Source organism: Notolepis coatsorum (genome assembly GCF_963971535.1).
Source record: "Notolepis coatsorum genome assembly, chromosome: 20".
In the NCBI taxonomy this organism is placed as follows: Eukaryota; Metazoa; Chordata; class Actinopteri; order Aulopiformes; family Paralepididae; genus Notolepis; species Notolepis coatsorum.
Window position 1 is genome coordinate 8,440,999 of NC_140184.1, and position 22,494 is coordinate 8,463,492.

At 43.5% G+C, this 22,494-nt stretch overlaps 1 protein-coding gene across 1 annotated transcript; it reads right to left on the reverse strand.

Annotated features, from left to right (window-relative positions):
- Positions 1-481: 481 nt before the first annotated feature.
- Positions 482-20,620, reverse strand: LOC311247286 (uncharacterized protein). The gene is made up of 11 exons (XM_084337645.1): positions 20,478-20,620; positions 18,241-18,373; positions 15,295-15,493; positions 13,955-14,096; positions 13,309-13,464; positions 11,431-11,486; positions 10,339-10,514; positions 5,156-5,553; positions 2,900-3,002; positions 2,100-2,319; positions 482-1,172 (listed from the first exon to the last, which is right to left on the reverse strand). The coding sequence occupies exons 1-11, from the start codon at positions 20,555-20,557 to the stop codon at positions 940-942; spliced, it is 1,896 nt and encodes a 631-aa protein (XP_084193771.1). The 5' UTR covers positions 20,558-20,620; the 3' UTR covers positions 482-939.
- Positions 20,621-22,494: the final 1,874 nt, after the last annotated feature.

Here is a 22,494-nt window from a genome sequence, read left to right on the forward strand (position 1 = left end):
TGTGTGTGTGTGTGTGTGTGTGTGTGTGTGTGTGTGTGTGTGTGTGTGTGTGTGTGTGTGTGAGAGAGAATGACGGACAATTGCTTGCTGTGTGAGAGAGAGAGAGAGAGAGAGAGAGAGAGAGAGAGAGAGAGAGAGAGAGAGAGAGAGAGAGAGAGAGAATTAAGTACATTTGCTGAAATACAGTTGTTCTTAATTTTCTCACTTGCTATGTGAGAATGTTAGTTATTATGTTCTCAATGCCCCTTGCATTGTATGAGTTGTGTGGAAGCGTTTGCTAGTTCTAGTGCTATCCCTTTGTACATTGTGGCTGTGTCTGACAAAATTAATGGTATTAGGAATACATTTGCCTCCTGCGTGAACTGAGCATAGCTGAATAGACTGTATTTTAACGCCGGTCATATGGTGGTACTTGGAGAGCCAGCTACGTTCTCAGGTGGTACTTGGTGTAAAAAGTTTGAGAACCACTGGTATAGACGATTCTAGGTTCAATTTTACTATAAGATTCTATTCTTTTTTTAAATAACTAACCCGTAAACCTGTTTGTCTGACGCGGCAGCCTACTTATGTTTTAAATAGCACAGGCGGTACAATTATTCCTTTCGTTTCAGTAATCCATGATGGCTAATCTTGGTTGCAAATCGTGTTTTTATTTTACCAGTACGAATATTACACCCTGGCGTGACTAATTATCCTTTCCCGCTCCAGGCTGAAGCTCTTGCTCGCTAAGGTACAACACCAATGCTGGTAAACTGGATAGACAAGCTTTCCTTTTGTGCTGCTATGATGATGCATGCCTGTTTTTCCCCAGTAAAAGTAGCCTGCTTAAGTTGGTAATACGTTAAGTGTGATTGTACGTAAATTAGTGTCTGCATATTCATCACCAAATCATCTGAATGAATGAATAGATTGGGGTGGGGATAGGCGGGCCGTGGTTAGTCACTTCTCCGAGTCCGAAGCCAGGAGAGTGTGGCGGTCATCCGGTTTGTTCTTCCTTGCAAAATAACCAATGACCACGGCCAGCATGATGACCGTCACCATGAACAGGCTGGCTAAGACTATGGTGCTGCTGGTGGTGCCCAGAATGCCCACGGCATTCACAGGCGTCTCGTCTCCGCGTTGCTCAATTTGAGGTCGTTCATTTTCAGGTTGACCATCTCCTCCTGTCTTTGCTGTAGAGGAAGAAAAGGAATTGTATTACAGATGGTTTCAGTGGAATTGTGTTACAATGTTACAATGTTAGAATGGAACAATGGAACAATGGAACAACTTGGACCCAACAGGAAATACAATTGGATCCATTTAGATTGTTTATGGTGTCAAGTTGAAACCATGCAAATTTACTCAATTTAGTAAGCAAGTACGGCATCTTGATTAGTGTCAAATATACATTAAGTATCAAGGTTCAACGTAATCCAGCGCACACTGGACGTGTTCAGATCCACTGTCATTTAATTAATGCTGCCAATCCGGGCACTCACAGTTCACTTCTGTAGTGTGGTAGTGAAAGGGTTAACCTTCTGTAGTGTGGGAGTGAAAGGTTAACGTTCTGTAGTGTGGTAGTGAAAGGGTTAACCTTCTGTAGTGTGGTAGCGAAAGGGTTAACCTTCTGTAGTGTGGTAGCAAAAGCGTTAACCATTTGTAGTGTGGTTGTAAATGGTCAATAAAAATTGTTGTGAAAGTGTTAACCCTCTGTAGTGTGGTAGTGAAAGGGTTAACCCTTTGTAGTGTCAGTGTGGTAGTGAAAGGTTAACCGTCTGTAGTGTGGTAGTGAAAGGGTTAACCGTCTGTAGTGTGGCAGTGAAAGGGGTTAATCTTGAACGCTGTATTATTTCTGCTTTCGCTCACTATAGCTTGGACGAGTAGCACTGCTGTGCAACAGGGCACTTTTAGAAATGTTTTAGTCCTTTTAATATTTTCACTGATATATATAAAAAAAAAAAAAAAAAGTCTAGTCTATTTTTTACCAGTGTTCATGAACGAACACAATCAGGGGTGACTGAAAGAGGGGGGAACACTTCTAGTTCTTCTAGTACTCCAGAAGAAAATAACTCCGATTGCACGTCTCACTTCCGTCCGCCTTGCACAGTATATATTACCTGCAACGGCCACGTGGTCTGTCCTCTCATCCACTGCCGCTTTGGGATCGCCCCTTTTCACAAAACGCAGCGGACCTTGGGTGATGTAGTGGCTGGCCGTCTCCCTGCCAGTGCCAAGACTTCGCCTGCGTCTGCGGGCTGGAGCGTCCATGCAGCCTTGGGCGCATCTGGAGTTGGGATTGCCAGGCTCACACAGCATCACGGAGCACGTGATGTACACCTGCAGGAGAGGTCGCAGGGGTCAATATCAGACGTGTTGTTTTCAGTTATCTTGCCTTGGACTGAATCGCCCTCTTCTGCGAGTATAGTGTCAAGGATTTCACACTAGGTCTATTATAATAGGCAGGGCCGGCCCGTGGGTCTGTTGGGCCCTAGGCGATGGAAAGGCCCCCAACCCCCCCCCCCCCCCCCCCCACCCCCCTCGTAGTAAAAAAATAATAATCGCCACACTGATCAACGTCAGAGAGAAACACTGTAACTGGTGAAATTGATCCACCAAACTACATTCAATCCTCTTTGCAGACGCCTCATTTCACCAGTCAGTGTTTCTATCAGACGTTGAGCAAAGAGGGCCCCCTCTCGTAGTATTATATATAAAAAAAATGATAATAATAATAATATGTATATATATACATTATTTTACTATGAGTGCGCCCCCCCCCCCCCCCCCCCCCCTTTCTGGGCCCTAGACCTGTATGGCCTGTAGGAGAGGCCGGCCCTGTCTATAGGTACATAGCTACCTATACGGTACGTAATGTTCTGTTGTTAGTTACTGTAGATACAGTCTGTATTTATCTCACCTGTTCAAAGTTCCCATTGAATTTGAAGGCCTGGACCTCAAACTTGTATGACGTCGGGTCGGATGAATTACTATGGACTACGAGCGTCTCATCCTTCACACACCTTTTAACAAAAGTGAATACATTAGCTACTCACAAGATTACAGTATGTCAAATTAAATCTTGCATAATAGATATAACTGACACTTTGCTGAATACGAGACAGCTTAATTGAGACATGCAATTAAGTGGCAAAAGATTCTTCCATGTCAGCTCGGGGGCATATTGCACGTTAAGCCTAGCGCTCATCCATTTTGGATGAGGTCATAGAAGAGGCTGCTCTGAGGGTTGTCGTTGTTGTAGTTAAGCATAGTGCTTTTTATTTTTATTTAACCTTTATTTAAACCAGGCAGGTCAATTAAGAACAAATTCGTAGGGTAACAGGGAAAGGGGACACATTTTCTTTTAATTAAATCAAATAGAAGGGACAGATGGTACAAACACACATCAAACAAACAACCAATGAAATGACACACATACATACATGATACATACACATGATACATACACATGATTTCATGATACACATGATACATACATGAAGCAGAACAGTCAAGTTACAGTTAAAAGGCTGGGTGACAGTTGCAGGTGTTATAGAGAGGAGAAGGGGATTCAACATGTGCAACCGTCAGATAGGGACTGTTGCAGTTTCTGCTTAACCCTTTCACTGCCACACAACAGCATGTTAACCCTTTCACTGCCACACTACAGAAGGTTAACCCTTTTCTATCACACTACCGACGGTAACCGACGGTAGTGTGATAGTAAAGGGTTAACCTTCTGTAGTGTGGCAGTGAAAGGGTTAAACACGTGAAATGATGGAAGTGATGAACGTTGAAGGGAGTTTTGGAGTGCTCATCCGTTTTGAATACACACACACACACACATGGACACACACAGATGCATGCACACAGATGCATGCACACATGGACACACACATAGACACATTATACACACATGGACACACACAGATACATGCACACATGGACACACACATGGACACACACATGGACACACACACAGACACAATGCACACACACACGGACACATAAACACATGGACCAACACATGGACACACACAGACACAATGCACACATGGACACATACAGACACATACACACATGGACACACACACACAGACACATGCACACATGGACACACAAATGGACACACACAGACACACACAGACACATGGACACACACACATTTTAATACTTTATTTGGTTCCACAAATTATATTACATAAACAGGGAATCAAATGTATCGGGGCCAAGCAGCACTGAACACTTAAGGGTACACATAGCACCTCCTTCTCCACGTGGCTAAGCTTAGTGTGGTAACGAGGCACATGCTTATCAAAAGCATCCAGTGCATCTTATGTCCCGACTGCAATAACGGTGGCAGTTACAACGGGTGTATGTGAGCTTAGATGTTAAAAAACATGAGCGCATTCATCTCACCACTGACACTTGGCAGCCATGACACACACACACAGACACATGGACACACACACAGACACGTGCACACATGGACACACACACAGACACATGGACACACACACAGACACATGGACACACACATGGACACACACACAGACACGTGCACACATGGACACACACACAGACACATGGACACACACACAGACACATGGACACACACATGGACACACACACAGACACATGGACACACATGGACACACATATGGACACACACATGGACACACACATGGACACACACACATGGACACACACATGGACACACACATGGACACACACATGGACACACACATGGACACACACACATGGACACACACATGGACACACACATGGACACACACATGGACACACACATGGACACAGACACATGGACACACACATGGACACACACATGGACACACACATGGACACACACATGGACACACACATGGACACACACATGGACACACACATGGACACACACATGGACACAGACACACACACACAGACACATGAACACACACATGGCCACACACATGGACACACACGCAGACACATGGACACAGACACATGGACACACACATGGACACACACGCAGACACATGGACACACACATGGACACACACATGGACACACACATGGACACACACATGGACACACACATGGACACACACATGGACACACACATGGACACACACATGGACACATGGACACATGGTTTGGGAGTGTTGGACTTGCTCACCCGTGTTGAATGAGGTCATAGGAGAGGCTGCCCTGGGGGTTGTCGTCGGGCGTGGCTTTGCACGACTCCACGAACAGGGTCACCGCCGGCAGGGCCGTCTCGGCCTGGATGCCCATGTAGATGGTGTCCAGCAGGTACACCTCCACCGGGTACGCACCGGGCTCCACCTTCCGGGTGAAGTTGGTGTCCAGGAAGATGTCAAAAGCGTAGCCGAAACTGCCGAAGCTGGACTCCGTGAACATGTAGTCCGACTTGTGGAGCTGGTAGTGGGTGGAGATGCTGACGGTCTTGGGGAACATGCAGGAGAAGCCGATGCTGACCCTGGACGCGCGGGTGATGACGGAGTGGCCCAGCTCGGAGTGGATCTCGTTCTTGAAGACGATGAAGTCACCGCGGTCCTACACGGAACGAGGGGAGAGAGGCGGTAGGGAACAATTCAGTGAAAAGTAGGGATGTCCGATATTATCAGCCTACCGATATTGGCATTAAAATGTAAAATTGCTACCTTGACCCATATCTGGATAGACTCTCCTCCCGCACCCCAACAGCAATAGCTTCTGTCCTAACATTAAATAATTTAATTAAATCTAGAAACATAGTAGATATCTGGAGACTACAACACCCAACGGACAAAGACTATTCGTTTTTCTCGCATGTCCATAAGTCATACACGAGAATTGATTCTTTTTTAGTGGATGCAAAATTAATAACTAACATTGTGAATACCAAATATCATAATATAATAATATCGGATCACAGTCCAGTTTCACTAGAAATAAAGCTTGCTCTGCCCAAACAAGGCTACTGTTGGCGCTTTAACCCGTGGCTGCTCACAGACCAAGAGTTTATTAATTGTATGACAGCTCACTTGGAGGAATTCCTTGAGTTCAATGACACAGGGGAGGTCTCAGACTCCATACTCTGGGAGACTCTTAAAGCAGTAATGAGAGGTCATATAATTTCCTTTGAAAGTTCAAAAAAAAGGGAACAGCGCCATCGTCTGGTGGAAATCGAAAACACACTCCCGACCCTTGAACAGACTTACAGGAACTCTCTTTTGCAAGAAGACTATAATAAGATCTTGAATTTAAAGTATGAATATAACCGCATTCTTAGTGGAAACATCGGTAAACTCTTATTGAAGCTCAAACAGAGACATTTCGAACTGAGCGACAAACCAGAGAGGCTGTTGGCCAGACAGTTGAAAGGAGCACAGGCGAGCCGTGCAATCCACAAAATGTTATCTAAAATCGATCACAAAAGTATTAGCCAATAGATTAGGGAGACATATTCCATCAATTATACACCCAGACCAAACAGGGTTTATCCCAGGCAGATTTTCATTTTGTAATGTGCGTCGGCTCCTGAACAATGTTTATACCAACCACGAGGACAACTCCAGAGCGGCCATTTTGTCCTTAGATGCAGCCAAAGCGTTTGATCAAATAGAGTGGCCCTACATGCTCGAGGCACTTAAAAGATTTGGATTTGGAGACTCTTTTATTGCATGGGTCAAAATACTATATCTCTGCCCGACATCCTCCATCCTCACTAATAATGATAAATCTGGACCTTTTGACTTGCAACGTGGGGTCCGACAGGGCGATCCGCTTTCTCCCTTACTATTCGACGTTGCTCTGGAGCCCCTCGCGATAGGAATCAGGAGCCACCCCAATATCAGAGGCATTAAGATAGGGGACATGGAAAGCCGGGTGAGCCTTTACGCTGATGACACATTGTTATATCTCTCAGACCCAGAAACCTCTGTTCCTCCCTTGTTAGATTTCATTGAATCATTTGGTAAGCTTTCTGGCTACACAATCAATTGGGGTAAGAGTGAGCTCATGCCTCTCTCGGGCGGCCTGAACTCAGACTTTCTTAAGGCTCTACCATTTAAAGTAGTAAATGACCATTTTTCATATTTAGGACTCCGAATATCTAGAAATCCCAAACTCTTATTTAAACTTAACTATGCTGACATGCTCACAAAGTTAAAACTCAACATAGAGAAGTGGAGGACCCTGCCCTTATCTATGGTGGGGCGTATTAACGCAATCAAGATGGTGTCTCTTCCTAGATTCTTGTATCTATTTCAAAATCTGCCAATCTTCCTCACTGCAGCATTCTTTAAGAAACTAGACTCTATTATTTTCCCATTTGTATGGGGATATAAAACCCATCGCATATCAAAAGGGCATCTGCAGAAGCCAACACAGGAGGGAGGCCTAGGCCTCCCTGCATTCAGGAATTATTATTGGGCAGCCAATGCTAGAGCTTTGACCTATTGGCAGAGGGGACTCTCGGGTGAGACACCATCTAATAATTCCCCCCTGTGGCTAAACATTGAAGCCACAGCAGTAAAAGGCTCCTCTCTCTGTACTTTACTTTTTTCTAAAACAGAATCCCCTCAAAAGCTAATTGGTGACAATTTTATCTTAAGGAACTCACTTAGGATTTTGAATCAGATAAGAGGTGTTCACAAGCCGCCAAATGTCAGTATGTATACCCCTATATGTCATAACCAGGGGTGTAGCTCCAGATTCTGGGCCCCATGAACGAATGTTTTTTTAGGCCCCCAGTGAATGCGAGCGTGCGTTAGCGCACGAGCGGATTTTTTTTGGGACATTTTTTTATTGATTAAAACGCATAATATGCTTTTTACCTATACATTCGGATCAGCAGTTCAGCACCTGCACTGTTGGTGGGTGAGCCTAGTAAAGGATGTCGCATTGCGTTCATCTTCAATGCAATGCAATAGTCTACCAAAGCCCCCCCTCTCTCTCTATATATCTCACACACACACACACACACACACACACACACACACACACACACACTTAACAAACATAGTATCAATGAGAGCATCAATAATACACCTGAGTGATGTCTAGTAAAAAAAAAAAAAAATTTTTTTTTGGGCCCCCTTCCAGTGCTGGGCCCTTGGAATCATCCTAAGCTACCCCCCCCCCCAGCTACGCCCCTGGTCATAACCACTCCTTTTTGCCATCTCGGACAGATGGGGCGTTTGCTGTCTGGAGGGACAAGGGACTCACGACCCTTGGAGACTTGTACATAGACAAACAGTTTGCATCATTCGACCAACTGAAAACAAAATTTAACATCCCTAACTCCCACTTTTTTCGATATCTCCAAATCAGACACTATGTCAAAGAAGAAATTCCACATTTTGAAACCATGCCAGAGAATTGCCCATTCTATGATCTCCTGAAGCTCCCTCCAGACTCCAGACACCTGATATCTCGCTTTGTGTCCCTGTTTTCCACCTCTGTGTCCACTGACCATCTGAGAGATGCCTGGTCCACTGAGTTGAACCTAGAGGTGTCTGAGAACATATGGAATGAAGGTTTGACTAGAATCCAAACTTGCTCGATCAATGCTAGGTACAAATTGATTCAATTTAAAGTCATCCATATACTCCACTATTCAAAGACCAAACTACACAGAATTTATCCATCTCTTTCTCCGTTATGTGACAGGTGTAAAGTTGCAGAGGGCTCTTTAACACATCTCTTTTGGCTCTGTCCTCATTTACAAAAATTCTGGGGTGAAATATTCCAGTGGTTTTCCAGGGTCTATGGAAAGGACATTCCCCCTGATCCAGAGTTGGCACTCTTTGGGTGTTCAGAGACTGCCTTAAGGTACACGAGGGAGGAACAACAGACACTAATGCTCGGCATGGTAGCTGCAAAAAAAATGATTCTAACCGATTGGAAATCATCTACACCCCAGTGTTTCCAGAAATGGCTCAATGAAATGATCACAATCATACAGATGGAGAGGATCCGCTATTACAGATCCAAAGAGCACAACAGGTTTTCGGACATATGGAGCCCATTCATTGACTATCTGAAGGACAAATAACTGCACTCTGCAGAGACTCACCCCTGTATATCATGTTTGACCTGCACCTTGTAACACCTGGCTATAAAACACACTTTAATGCTTTGAGTTAAGTCACACTGTTATTTTATTTTCCTGTCTGGCAGTCCTTTTCGTTTTTTTTTTCGTTTTGTTATGTCTGTTTATTTTTGTTCTGTCTCCTCCTTTTTGTTTTGTCTGTTCTTGTCTATTAAACTGAGAAATAAAGTATTTAAAAAAAAATGTAATATCTGAAATGATCGGTATTGGTTTAAAAAAATATATATATATTATTATAATTTTTTTTTTTTTACATTTATTTAACCTTTATTTACCCAGGCAAGCGAGTAAGAACAAATTCTTATTTTATTTATTGTGAAAAGTATGCATAATGTTGTGTTTTTGGGGGGGTAATCGGAAATTAAGAGTTTGACAATATCGGGATATCGGATATCGGTAAAAAAGCCAATATCGAACATCCCTAGTGAAAAGAGGTCTTTCCTTCTTTGCCTGGCTACCCCACACCCAAGTCTAAAAACATTTTACAAACATTAGGTAAGCAGTATTCCTGGCTCTGTTATTTTATTATTCAAAGTTCATTCACCAAGGGCAATAATTCAGAACAGTGAAAGGGTTAACATCCTGTAGTGTGGTAGTGAAAGATTAACCGTCTGTAGTGTGGTAGTGAAAGGCTAACCGTCTGTAGTGTGGTAGTGAAAGGTTAACCGTCTGTAGTGTGGTAGTGAAAGGCTAACCGTCTGTAGTGTGGTAGTGAAAGGTTAACCGTCTGTAGTGTGGTAGTGAAAGGTTAACCTTCTGTAGTGTGGTAGTGAAAGGTTAACCTTCTGTAGTGTGGTAGTGAAATGTTAACCTTCTGTAGTGTGGTAGTGAAAGGTTAACCTTCTGTAGTGTGGTAGTGAAAGGTTAACCGTCTGTAGTGTGGTAGTGAAAGGTTAACCTTCTGTAGTGTGGTAGTGTAGTGAAAGGTTAACCTTCTGTAGTGTGGTAGTGAAAGGTTAACCTTCTGTAGTGTGGTAGTGAAAGGTTAACCTTCTGTAGTGTGGTAGTGAAAGGTTAACCTTCTGTAGTGTGGTAGTGAAAGGTTAACCTTCTGTAGTGTGGTAGTGAAAGGCTAACCTTCTGTAGTGTGGTAGTGAAAGGTTAACCTTCTGTAGTGTGGTAGTGAAAGGTTAACCTTCTGTAGTGTGGTAGTGAAAGGTTAACCTTCTGTAGTGTGGTAGTGACGGGAGTGCCCCCGCCACTTCACAATCATAATTACATCATCATCATAACATACACAGTACCTCCAGTGTCGTGCCGCAGGTGCTGAGTGACATGACCCCGTAGATGTGTGTGTCGTTTGACTCTAGCGAACAGGATGGGTCTGACAGCTGAAGAAAACTCTTGTCGAGGCCCGGCATGGACGCTTTCTCCAGGAGCACACTCATGCGGCTGGCTGAGCACGTCACAATGACCTTACCTGGACAGAGTGGACCAATCACACTGAATATCGACTAGCGAAAACGCGCTTAACGGCTCAATCAGATTGCAACTCTTGTTTGCTGTGATTTACAGAATGGAAACCCTGCTCGGAGTCAGCATTGCCTGCGGCTTGGGCCGATCGTCATACTAACTCGCTTGGCTGAGTTAGCGGGAGGGAAGTCGAGGGTGGTAATCTGGCGTTGTGGACAGCGACGCCTACAGGTCAGGTCTGGGCGCCTGCTCAGCGAAAGGCAGGAAGTGGTGAAGGCAGCGTGACCTCCCACGCGTTGCGCTTCACCAATGAGAGTCCTCGCTGCCAGGTGATAAGAGAGCCACTGGCTGTCTCCACATGTGTCGGAGGAAGCATGTGGTAGACTTCAGGGTTCCCTTGTACCGACCAGTAGGAGGAACATGCGCACAACAACCAGGTAGGGGAGGGGGGGAATTGGCATAACGACTAAATTGGGATGGGGAAGAAAATAGAAAATCAGGCGGAGAAAAAGATGAGAAAAAAAAAAAAAAAATGGAAACCCTGCTGACTTTTATTGATCCGTGGTCGAGTAACAACAGTCGCGAAAAAGACTTCTAGGAAAGTATGATGATCATGATAAACCGGAGGCGTTGCAATGAATGTGGTATTACCGTGTTTTGTGTTGTTAAACGGCAATTGGAAATTGGAGGTTTTAAAATGAATATGGTTTTAAGTACAGGTTTGAAAGAGCTTGTTTCGTGAATTATGATTATAGACATTAATTATAAATGAAATAATTTGCCCAAAAGGAAACCCCCTCCCTTTAACGTGACTGTGCTTTTAACATCCCAAATGACAATCTGAAGTATGATTCCCATAGGTCGTCAATAGCAGATTATCATAGTATAAAGTTACATAAAGATGATCAGTGATTTTGTCTAACCTTTAAGTGGAGCCGCATTGGTCACCGCTACGAGGATGCATCTCATCTCTGATTGGCTGAATGGAACAGAAGGAATAGGGCGTCATGAGATGAAAACACACAACATATACTATGTGGACACAACTATATAAATGCAGCCATTTTGCAGCCATTACTGCTCCTGCGGCTAACATGCTCCATGTGCCAGCACTGAAGATTTAGCACTACAGTACATTACTCCCATCTCAAGACTATGATTAATGGAGCAAACCCTCCACACACAAACACACACAGACACACACACAGACTCATACAGACATGCACACATGGACACACACACAGATGCAGGCACACACGGACACATGCACACATGCACACATGGACACACATGGACACACACACATACACACATGGACACACATGGACACATACATACATGGACACACACACATAAACACATACACACATGGACACATACACACATGGACACACACACAGACACATACACACATGGACACACACACAGACACATACTGTACACTACACACATGGACACACATGGACACATACACACATGGACACACACAGACACGTACACACATGGACACAGACACATACTGTACACACATGGACACGTACACACACATGCACTCATGGACACACACACACATGGACACACACACATACACATACACACATGGACACACACACAGACACATACACACATGGACACACACACACACAGACACATACACACAGACACACACACACAGACGTCACACATACACACATGGACACACACACAGAGACACATACTGTACACACATGGACACACGCACAGACACATACACACATGGACACACACAGACACATACATACATGGACACACACACAGACACACACACACAGACACACACACACACAGACACACACACAGGGACACACACACATAGACACACACACAGACACATACACACATGGACACACATGGACACACACACACATGGACACACACGTGGACACATACACGCATGGACACACACACACATGGACACACACATGGACACACACATACACACATGGACACATACACACATGGACACACACACACATGGACACACACATGGACACACATACACACATGGACACATACACACATGGACACACACACATATGGACACACACAGACACATACACACATGGACACATATGGACACACACACACATGGACACATACACACATGGACACACACATGGACACATACACACATACACACATGGACACATACACACATGGACACGTACACACACATGGACACAGACACATACACACACATGGACACACACACACATGGACACACACATGGACACATACACACATACACACATGGACACACACACACATGGACACACACATGGACACACACACATGGACACACACAGACACATACACACATGGACACATACACACATGGACACATACACACACATGGACACACACACAGACACATACACACACATGGACACACACACACATGGACACACACATGGACACACACAGACACATACATACATGGACACATACACACACACATGAACACACACATGGACACACACATGGACACACACAGACACATACACACATGGACACATACACACACACACACACACACACACACACACACACACACACACACACATGGACACATACACACATGGACACACACATGGACACATGAACACATACACACATGTGGACACATACACACACACAGACACACACACATGGACACACACATGGACACATACACACATGGACACACACACATGGACACACACACATGGACACACACATGGACACACACACATGGACACACACACACATGGACACACACACACCTCTGATTGGTCTCTGCTGTGAAGCAGATGGGGGTGTGGCGGTGCAGGTCTCTGGCTGGTGGGTAATAGATCAATGTGACTTCAGCTTTTCCAAGTTCCTTGTCCACAAACACTTTGGTCATGTTGCTGGGACCGCTGACCTGGAAGTTATTTATACTTCAAGAAAACAGAAAGACCGGGAAGGAAGAAACATGACCAAAGTAACAATTCAGATTATTTGGATCGCAAGATAACATTCTACAATCGCATTCCTTGTTTTCATGAACCATGAACCTCATGAACAAAACCCAATTTTCCGCCGTCGACTAAAAACACACTTCTTCAATCAATATCTGAAATGAAGAAAAAAACAACGATCATGCACTTTGCCCCTAAATAATCTTCCTCACCGATATTACTACCTACTATGCTAATATGTCTCTACTATGCACTCAACACTGTCTGCAGCACCCAAGTTTCAGCACTGTTTGACGAACATTGTTACTCAGTTGAAAGAGTTGTACCCTTCCTGCTGACCTGTTGTACAAAACTTGTAAGTCGCTTTGGTTAAAAGCGTCAACTAAATTATTAAATGTAAAATGTAAATGTGGTACAAGATGAATTTTAGGAAAATGACAAATAAAAAAATAATCAATCAATCAAGTACCTAGCGTGGGCAGCCTGGGCTTCAATCAGAAGGTGGAACGCTTGGCCCACGACAGCGTGCTGTATCTCCCCATGGGAGGGCGTCCGAGACAGGAACTGGGGCGTCACATGACCGAGCGCACAGCTTGGAACTGGAGGAAGGACTGAAACACACAGACAGGTTACTACTGGGAACCATAGATACTGTATATAAACACTAGATGGCTCAAGGCGGAGTCTCCCACGTAGGCGGAGGTAACCATGCAAGGTGCCTAACCTGCTGATCGGGAGCAGTTAGGGGTTAAGTGTCTTGCTCAAGGACACTTCGACACGCTGTCCAGGAGGAGAGCGGGAATCGAACCAGGAACCTTCCGGTTACCAGACGACCGCTCTAACTCCTGAGCCACTGTCGCCCCTCAGTGGGGTTCTTCAGGAAGACAGAATTGTTCCAAGATAATCGTGTCGTTCTGAATTAAACGGAGGTGGAATCTGTTATGTCATCAAACAACGACCTCATAGATGACAACATGGTACAGTAGTGCACTTTGTTTACAGTTCTTGTCTGATGTGTGGACTGGATTTCAGCAGGGGTGTAAAGTACTTGAGTAATTGTACTTCGTTATAATACTTAAGTACTGTTTTGGGGGATTTGTACTTTACTTGAGTATTATTAGGTTTGTAGACTTGTACTTTTACTCACAATTACATTTCAGAGGAAGAAAACATACTTTTTACTCCTTACATTTAAAATGCAGACCTACAAAGTACAAATCTCGCAGGTCCAATCATTTTAATTAGTATATTTGTTTCTCTGGCCGAACTAATGTTAACGGTATTAATCCTGCGGCCGCACTATATTTAAAAACTAGTGCTGTCAATCGATTAAAATATTGAATCTGATTAATCGCATGATGGTCCATAGTTAACTCGCGATTAATCGCAAATTAATCGCATTTTCTTTTTCTTTTCTAAATCTTAAATCCTTAAACGGATCTTTTTCAAGTTTTAATACTCTCTTATCAACATGAGAGTCAACAAATGCTTGCTTTATGCAGCCATTTAACACAAAAGGATGACCCTCATGTATTGCAAATTTGCATCAAATTCAAAACAGAACACAAAATAACTTAAAAGAAAATAATAATTTAAAACAATGAATAAAGTGTGCATGAAATAATAGGGGAAAGAAAACCTTAGGAACTTGTTACATTCACCCACACAAGGGCTGAGGACTCACCCCCCCCCCTCTCTCTATCTCACACACATCATAGTCACAGACACACACAGACCCAAATGATTACAATACTCGTTCGCACTTTGTATAGAAACGTCTGTATAGTAACGGTTGTTTGTGTCTCTTACTCTCCAGGGTGAACTTCGTTGAAACGCGGCCGAAAGGGGATGTGTTGTTACCAGTGGACACGTTGTAGGCCTCTAAGACTGAGGACGACCCATCTGCAAAGGTCAGGGTGACGTCTTCCGTGGGGAAGTCCTCCAACAGCAGTTCAAATACATGGACACCAATAGGCAGAAGGCCATCGGCATGCAGCGTGCACGTATTCTAATGGAATGAATAAAGCACGTAATGAAGTATTAAATGAAGATAAGCAACTCTGTAACAATGATTCACTGTTTATTCTAGTAGATTGTCTCATCTAGACCTCTATGTCAAATTGAAAAGTATATGTATTTATTAGGGATGTCCGATATTATCGGCCGACCGATATTATCGGCCGATATCGGCAGTAAAATGTGATATCGGAAAATATCGGTATCGGTTTAAAAACAAACAAAACAATAACAATATTTGTTATATATATATCCATTGAAATTATTAGTTACCTGAAATTATTCAGTTTTTTGGATGGGGAAACCCTGCATATATCGGTATCGGTTGATATCGGTTGATATCGGTATCGGAAATTAAGAGTTGGACAATATCGGAATATCGGTATCGGTAAAAAAGCCAATATCGAGCATCCCTAGTATTTATTGTGTCTGACTGGTTGTGATCTAATAATTGAATGGGGACATGTTATGCGAAATAGTCTCAGAAAAAAATGACATACAGTAGATGCTTGGTGCCGTTTGGCAATTAACAAGCCTAAACAAGCTGTTCAGAATTGCTTCCCCTCGATGATGTCACAATGGGAACACAAGCAATGGATTAGCTTGGATGAATCAGTAAGCACTGTTCTTCGGAGTCAGGAACACTGCGTACTTAATGTACAGCCCAGTTTAAGTTCTTGGGTGTGGGGTAGCCAGACAGGGACGGGAATAATTAATAAGAAATAGTGTTTGTTGCTACGCCCACCAGAAAAAGGCATGTTCAATACAAGGGAATAAAGTGATGCTCGAAAATAAATAATTTAAATGATTAGATAAAAAAAATTAAAATTAAACTGTTCCATGGATTCAAGGAAGTCATGTAAATGTGTCATAATATAACCCCTCTATATGCCTACTTGTACACCTGCATATAACCCATAGCCCTGTATGACAGCATGTACAATAATGCTGTTTATACAACGGCATGCAAATTTCTCGATTCTGGCTGAAACAGTCCATTTACACGTATTTATTGGGAACAATCCACGGTCCTGGGCCCAGGACCCGCCCACAACCGAATCACATATCACTCCGCCGGCTCACTCCGGGAGAAAACAAGATGGCGGACAATAATCTTTAACGGATATGTTGATAGCATCATAACGACTAAATATGAAGCGATTCTGTCAAGGCGAATGTCTTAGTCCTTTAAACAATGTTGGATGATGTAATTGATGGGTCATGAGTCATTCTAGAACAAAAGAAAATCGCGGATTGATTGATTGATTATTTGCATTTTATTTTAAATGTCTACTTCCTTCCCACTGACTGCAGCGTTCACTCTCACACTGTCCGACGCTGGCGTACCCACAAACACACACACACACACACACACACACACACACTCCTGTCTGCAACAGCGGGGGAGTCAGACTGAGAGAGAAGCAGCGCTGTTTTAAGTGAGCATGGTCTATTGAATTGATTGATTGGTTGATTGCTAATTTTATTACTGTACGCCTGGTTTCCAACTGGTTAAGTTTAGGCTAAAAAAAATAAATAAAAAAATAGGGCGAAGAAAACTTTTTTTTTCTTATAGGGCAAAGAAAACGTTTTAATTTGTTTTACCTACTTTCTATAGAAGCATCTAAGAATGAAGTTCTATAGAAAGTAGGTCTGCATCCCCTTAACAATTGTGTGTATTGAGCCGTACTGTATTGTACCCATTCTGCATCTGGTAATACAATTTTCAATCAATCAATCATTCCAATAACCACTAACTTCATAATTAAAAACTAAAGAAAAGTTGGATGTGTTAGTTGGTTGGATGTCTTAGTTGAAAGGCAGTTGGATGTGTTAGTTGGTTCGATGTCTTAGTTGAAAGGCAGTTGGATGTGTTAGTTGGTTGGACGCCTTAGTTGAAAGGCAGTTGGATGTGTTAGTTTGCCAATAACACACAGTTGGATGTGTTAGTTGGTTGGATGCACTTCAAGCTGCTTCCACATGGAGGCAACTTCTCTCAATCATTCCAATAATACACAGTTGGATGTGTTAGTTGGTTGGATGCACGTCAAGCTGCTTCCACATGGAGGCAACTTGTCTTTTTTGTAGTTGTGGGAACTACTTTTTCTGGCGGATGGTTTTTTCAATAAATCTTCGATTAATGTGTGTTTATTGTATAGCAATAAGGTTGGATGTGGCAGTTGTATAAAAGCATTACACCACTTGCAGTCGTGATTTGTGAACAATAAACCATGCCTAGGGGGGTCTAACGACCACCCCTAGGCATGGTTTATTGTTCACAAACCACTCCTGCGCGTGATGTAATGCTTAAATATACCATATATACTGTATATACTATATATATACCATATATATATATTTATTCTCACTACATATATACCTATCCACACCTGTCTGTACTTACCTGCAAATAGTCCTTTACTATATCTATATCTGTACACTCTTACTAGTTACACTGCTGGCCAGTATACCATACCATCTTTACACCTGTATCACTGTACATATTAATACTACAACTCTGTACATACATCTGATTAGCACTACACTCAGTTGTACTAACTTGTATATTTTTTTACCCAGTTTAATCACCTGTACATTGTATATTGCTGTTGCACTTGCTACATTTAGCTACATCCAAACGTATTTTCGTTGTACTGTACTTGTGCTGTATAATGACAATACATTTGAATCTAATCTAATCTAATCTAATATGGTCTCTTTAATATCTAAAGGCATTACCTCGTCCAGAGTAGTGTTGAGTAGGGTAGGAGTACTATAAGTATTAGCAGAGGGTTCAGTACGACATCTCACATGATCACCGTCCGGATCATAGGCCAAAAGAGGAAGAGTTGAAAAACAGTTCTGAGGCGACCTACAGTATAGATCAAACACACAAGGTGCTGGCTTACAAATAGCAAATAGAGACAATACTATTGGTTAGTTACAGTGTTGTTGGTTTTTTCCACCTCCAACATATTTCTTTCTTAACCATTTCTTAACAGAAGGTTAACCTTTCACTACCACACTACGGACGATTAACCCTTTGTAGTGTGGTAGTGAAAGGGTTAACCGTCTGTAGTGTGGTAGTGAAAGGGTTAACCCTTTGTAGTGTGGTAGTGAAAGGGTTAACCGTCTGTAGTGTGGTAGTTAAAGGGTTCATCCTTTGTAGTGTGGTAGTGCAAGTGTTAACCTCTGTAGTGTGGTAGTGAAAGGGTTAACCCTTTTTAGTGGCCACCAACGCTGGAGACGCTGGGTTCGAGCCCAGCTCTCGGCGTTGCTACCAGCTTGGCTGGTCGCTCATACTAACACAATTGGCAGTGTTAGGGGTGGGAAAGCTGGTGGGTGGGTCCTGGGCGTTGTAAACAGAAATAAACTCCTACAGTTCGGTCGGGGCGCCTGCTCAGCGAAGGAAGGATCTGGAGGGAGGTAGTGTGACCTTCCACACGTTACACTCTTCCAGTGAGAATCTGCGCTGCCAGGCTGGCTGCCGGCTGGCTGAGCATGTGTCGGAGGATAGCATGTGATAGTCTCCAGCCTCCCGGACCAACAGTAGGGGGGGTGCGCAACAACCAGGAAGGGAGTTGGGAATTGGCATAACGACTAACAGTGGGATGGGAGAAAAATCGGGAAAAAAAGGAGGGGGAAAAAGACAATAATAATAAAAAAATTAAAACCTTTTTAGTGTGGTAGTGAAAGGGTTAACCCGTTGTAGTGTGGTAGTGCAAGTGTTAACCCTCTGTAGTGTGGTAGTGAAAGGGTTAACGCTTTGTAGTGTGGTAGTGAAATGGTTAACCCTTTGTAGTGCGGTAGTGAATGTGTTAACCCTTTGTAGTGTGGTAGTGAAAGGGTTAACCCTTTGTAGTGTGGTAGTGAAAGGGTTAACCCTGTGTAGTGTGGTAGTGAAATGGTTAACCCTTTGTAGTGCGGTAGTGAATGTGTTAACCCTTTGTAGTGTGGTAGTGAAAGGGTTAACCCATTGTAGTGTGGTAGTGAAAGGGTTAACCCTGTGTAGTGTGGTAGTGAATGTGTTAACCCTTTGTAGTGTGGTAGTGAAAGGGTTAACCCTTTGTAGTGTGGTAGTGAATGTGTTAACCCTTTGTAGTGTGGTAGTGAAAGGGTTAACCCTTTGTAGTGTGGTATTGAAAGGGTTAACCCTTTGTAGTGTGGTAGTGAAAGGGTTAACCCTTTGTACTTGGTAGTGAAAGGGTTAACCGTCTGTAGTGTGGTAGTGAAAGGGTTAACCCTGTGTAGTGTGGTAGTGAATATGTTAACCCTTTGTAGTGTGGTAGTGAAAGGGTTAACCCATTGTAGTGTGGTAGTGAAAGGGTTAACCCTGTGTAGTGTGGTAGTGAATGTGTTAACCCTTTGTAGTGTGGTAGTGAAAGGGTTAACCCTTTGTAGTGTGGTAGTGAATGTGTTAACCCTTTGTAGTGTGGTAGTGAAAGGGTTAACCCTTTGTAGTGTGGTATTGAAAGGGTTAACCCTTTGTAGTGTGGTAGTGAAAGGGTTAACCCTTTGTAGTTGGTAGTGAAAGGGTTAACCGTCTCTAGTGTGGTAGTGAAAGGGTTAACCCTGTGTAGTGTGGTAGTGAATGTGTTAACCCTTTGTAGTGTGGTAGTGAAAGGGTTAACCCTTTGTAGTGTGGTAGTGAAAGGGTTAACCCTTTGTAGTTGGTAGTGAAAGGGTTAACCGTCTCTAGTGTGGTAGTGAAAGGGTTAACCCTGTGTAGTGTGGTAGTGAATGTGTTAACCCTTTGTAGTGTGGTAGTGAAAGGGTTAACCCTTTGTAGTGTGGTAGTGAAAGGGTTAACCATTTGTAGTTGGTAGTGCAAGGGTTAACCGTCTGTAGCGTGGTAGTGAAAGGGTTAACCCTTTGTAGTGTGGTAGTGAAAGGGTTAACCGTATGTATTGTCGTAGTGAAAGGGTTAACCCTTTGGTAGTGTGGTAGTGAAAGCGTTCAAATAAAGAGATTTGTACCGTAAGGTATCCATGTTCGCTGTGATCGGAGGCTGGTTGAAGGTGTGTGTGTCAGATCGTGTTCCGAAGTTAAGCAGCATATCAATTACATAGTCTTTCTTTCCATTGAGGTTTGTCGTGAAGCAACAGTCACTGTCCCTAAAATAAAGGGCACAGAACACATTATTAATGGAATACATAATTAGTAATACATTAGGAAAGAGTTATTAGGAAATTATTTAAAAGAAATATATATTGCACCCCATGTTGATATAACAATGTCAGTGCATGATGCTTTGCGTTATATGGTTGCATGGACGATGTTACATGGGTGCCGTGGTGGATGTCAGCTCCCGCTCCCCTCTATATTTACCCCAATCTATCCCTATTTCTCATTTCTTGATTTAACCTCTTAATATTCCTGCAGATTTAGCATAAAACGCCTATCGAATGCATACCCAAAGTAAATTGAAAGCTATTCTTGAACCATTTGTAGCACATGCACTTTTAAAAGACTTTTTCTAAACTGATTCTCATTGGCTGTCTGGTCTTATAACCCGAGATTGGAAGCACGTAATAGGTCAAGCAGGGTGTCAATCAAACTGCGGCCATTTTAGCTTTCAAACTATGTGATGCAGCTGATGCTTCAGAGATACTAAAACAATGGGACGCCGACCGAGGACCGTAAATGTACTGTGACGTGTACATCGCGGCCGAGGGTGGGCCCTCAGAACGTTAACAGGTTAAAGGACTCTATGTTGCCCCCCATCTCCTCCTACTGTTTTACATTTACATTTACATTTAGTCATTTAGCTGACGCTTTTATCCAAAGCGACTTACATGTTCTGTACGACAAGCCATCAGGAAGGGCACAACTCTATCAGCTGAGCAACAATGTTCATCAAAGTGTTGAGTGCTACAGTGTAGGTTAGTTTATTAGGACAAGTGCATGACAGTACGGTTAGTTAGGGTTAGATTTTTATTTATTTATATATATTTTTTATTCAGATTATGGTTGAAGAAGTGCGTCTTTAGTCGACGGCGAAAGATTGGACGTGTTTCGGCTGTCCTAACTGGGGTGGGTAGTTCATTCCACCATTGTGGGGCAAGGACTGAGAATAGGCGACTTCTCTTTGATGACCCTCCCGGAGCTTGGATAGGAGTAGGTCTGAGGCGGCCAGAAGATGCAGAGCGTAGGGGTCTTGAGGGTGTGTAGTTAGAGACCATTGACCGGAGGTAGGCGGGAGCGGTTCCCTTTGCCGCACGGTATGCTAGGTCGAGGGCCTTGAAGCGGATTCGTGCAGCAATGGGGAGCCAGTGCAGGTCCCTAAGAAGTGGGGTGACATGGGCCGACTTCGGTAGGTTTGAGATCAGGCGGGCCGCTGCGTTCTGAATGAGTTGAAGAGGCTTAGTGGCAGTGGCCGGGAGGCCAGCGAGCAGTGCGTTGCAGTAGTCGAGGCGGGAGATGACTGTTGATTGGACGAGGAGTTTGGTGGCTTCTTTTGTCAGGAAGGGGCGGATCCTTCTGACGTTGCTCAGGAGGAATCGCAGGTTCTGGTTGTCGCTGCGATGTGAGCAGAGAAGTTCAACTGGTCGTCGAGGACAACACTGTTGTACTACTGTCCTACTGTCCTACTGTATTCAGCCCATCCTACTGTAGGCCCTACTGTTCCACTTGTTTCTTTAACTTACTATTCGTTACTAACTGGGCCAAACTCACACACATAATCAACACCGCAGCCAGGATTATTGATCTCCCCATACTCAACCTTGCAGAGCTAAACAATATGGCCATTTCACATATTGAAACCTCAATAGAACAGGACATCATACACTCACTCAATCACTACCTTACCCTACTGCCCTCAGGTAAAGCCGGTGCAAATAGCGCTGTTAGTTATCAGTTAGCTGTTAGCTGATAGTTTGCTATCCACAGAGGACGCACAACGGGTGAAATGAGGTGTTAAGGCGAGACACTGCAGGTGAATAGTCAAATATACTTTTTTTGTTGATTTTGAGATTTTGTTATATTTTGCTT

Coding starts and splice junctions, on each gene's coding strand:
- LOC311247286 (XM_084337645.1), bottom strand. CDS start 20,557: ATGCTGCTTAACTTCGGAACACGATCTGACACACACACCTTCAACCAG. Junction 2,320..2,899: donor TCAATGGGAACTTTGAACAG/GTGAGATAAATA, acceptor CCTCTCCTGCAG/GTGTACATCACGTGCTCCGT. Junction 1,173..2,099: donor AGACCACGTGGCCGTTGCAG/GTAATATATACT, acceptor CTTCCTCTACAG/CAAAGACAGGAGGAGATGGT.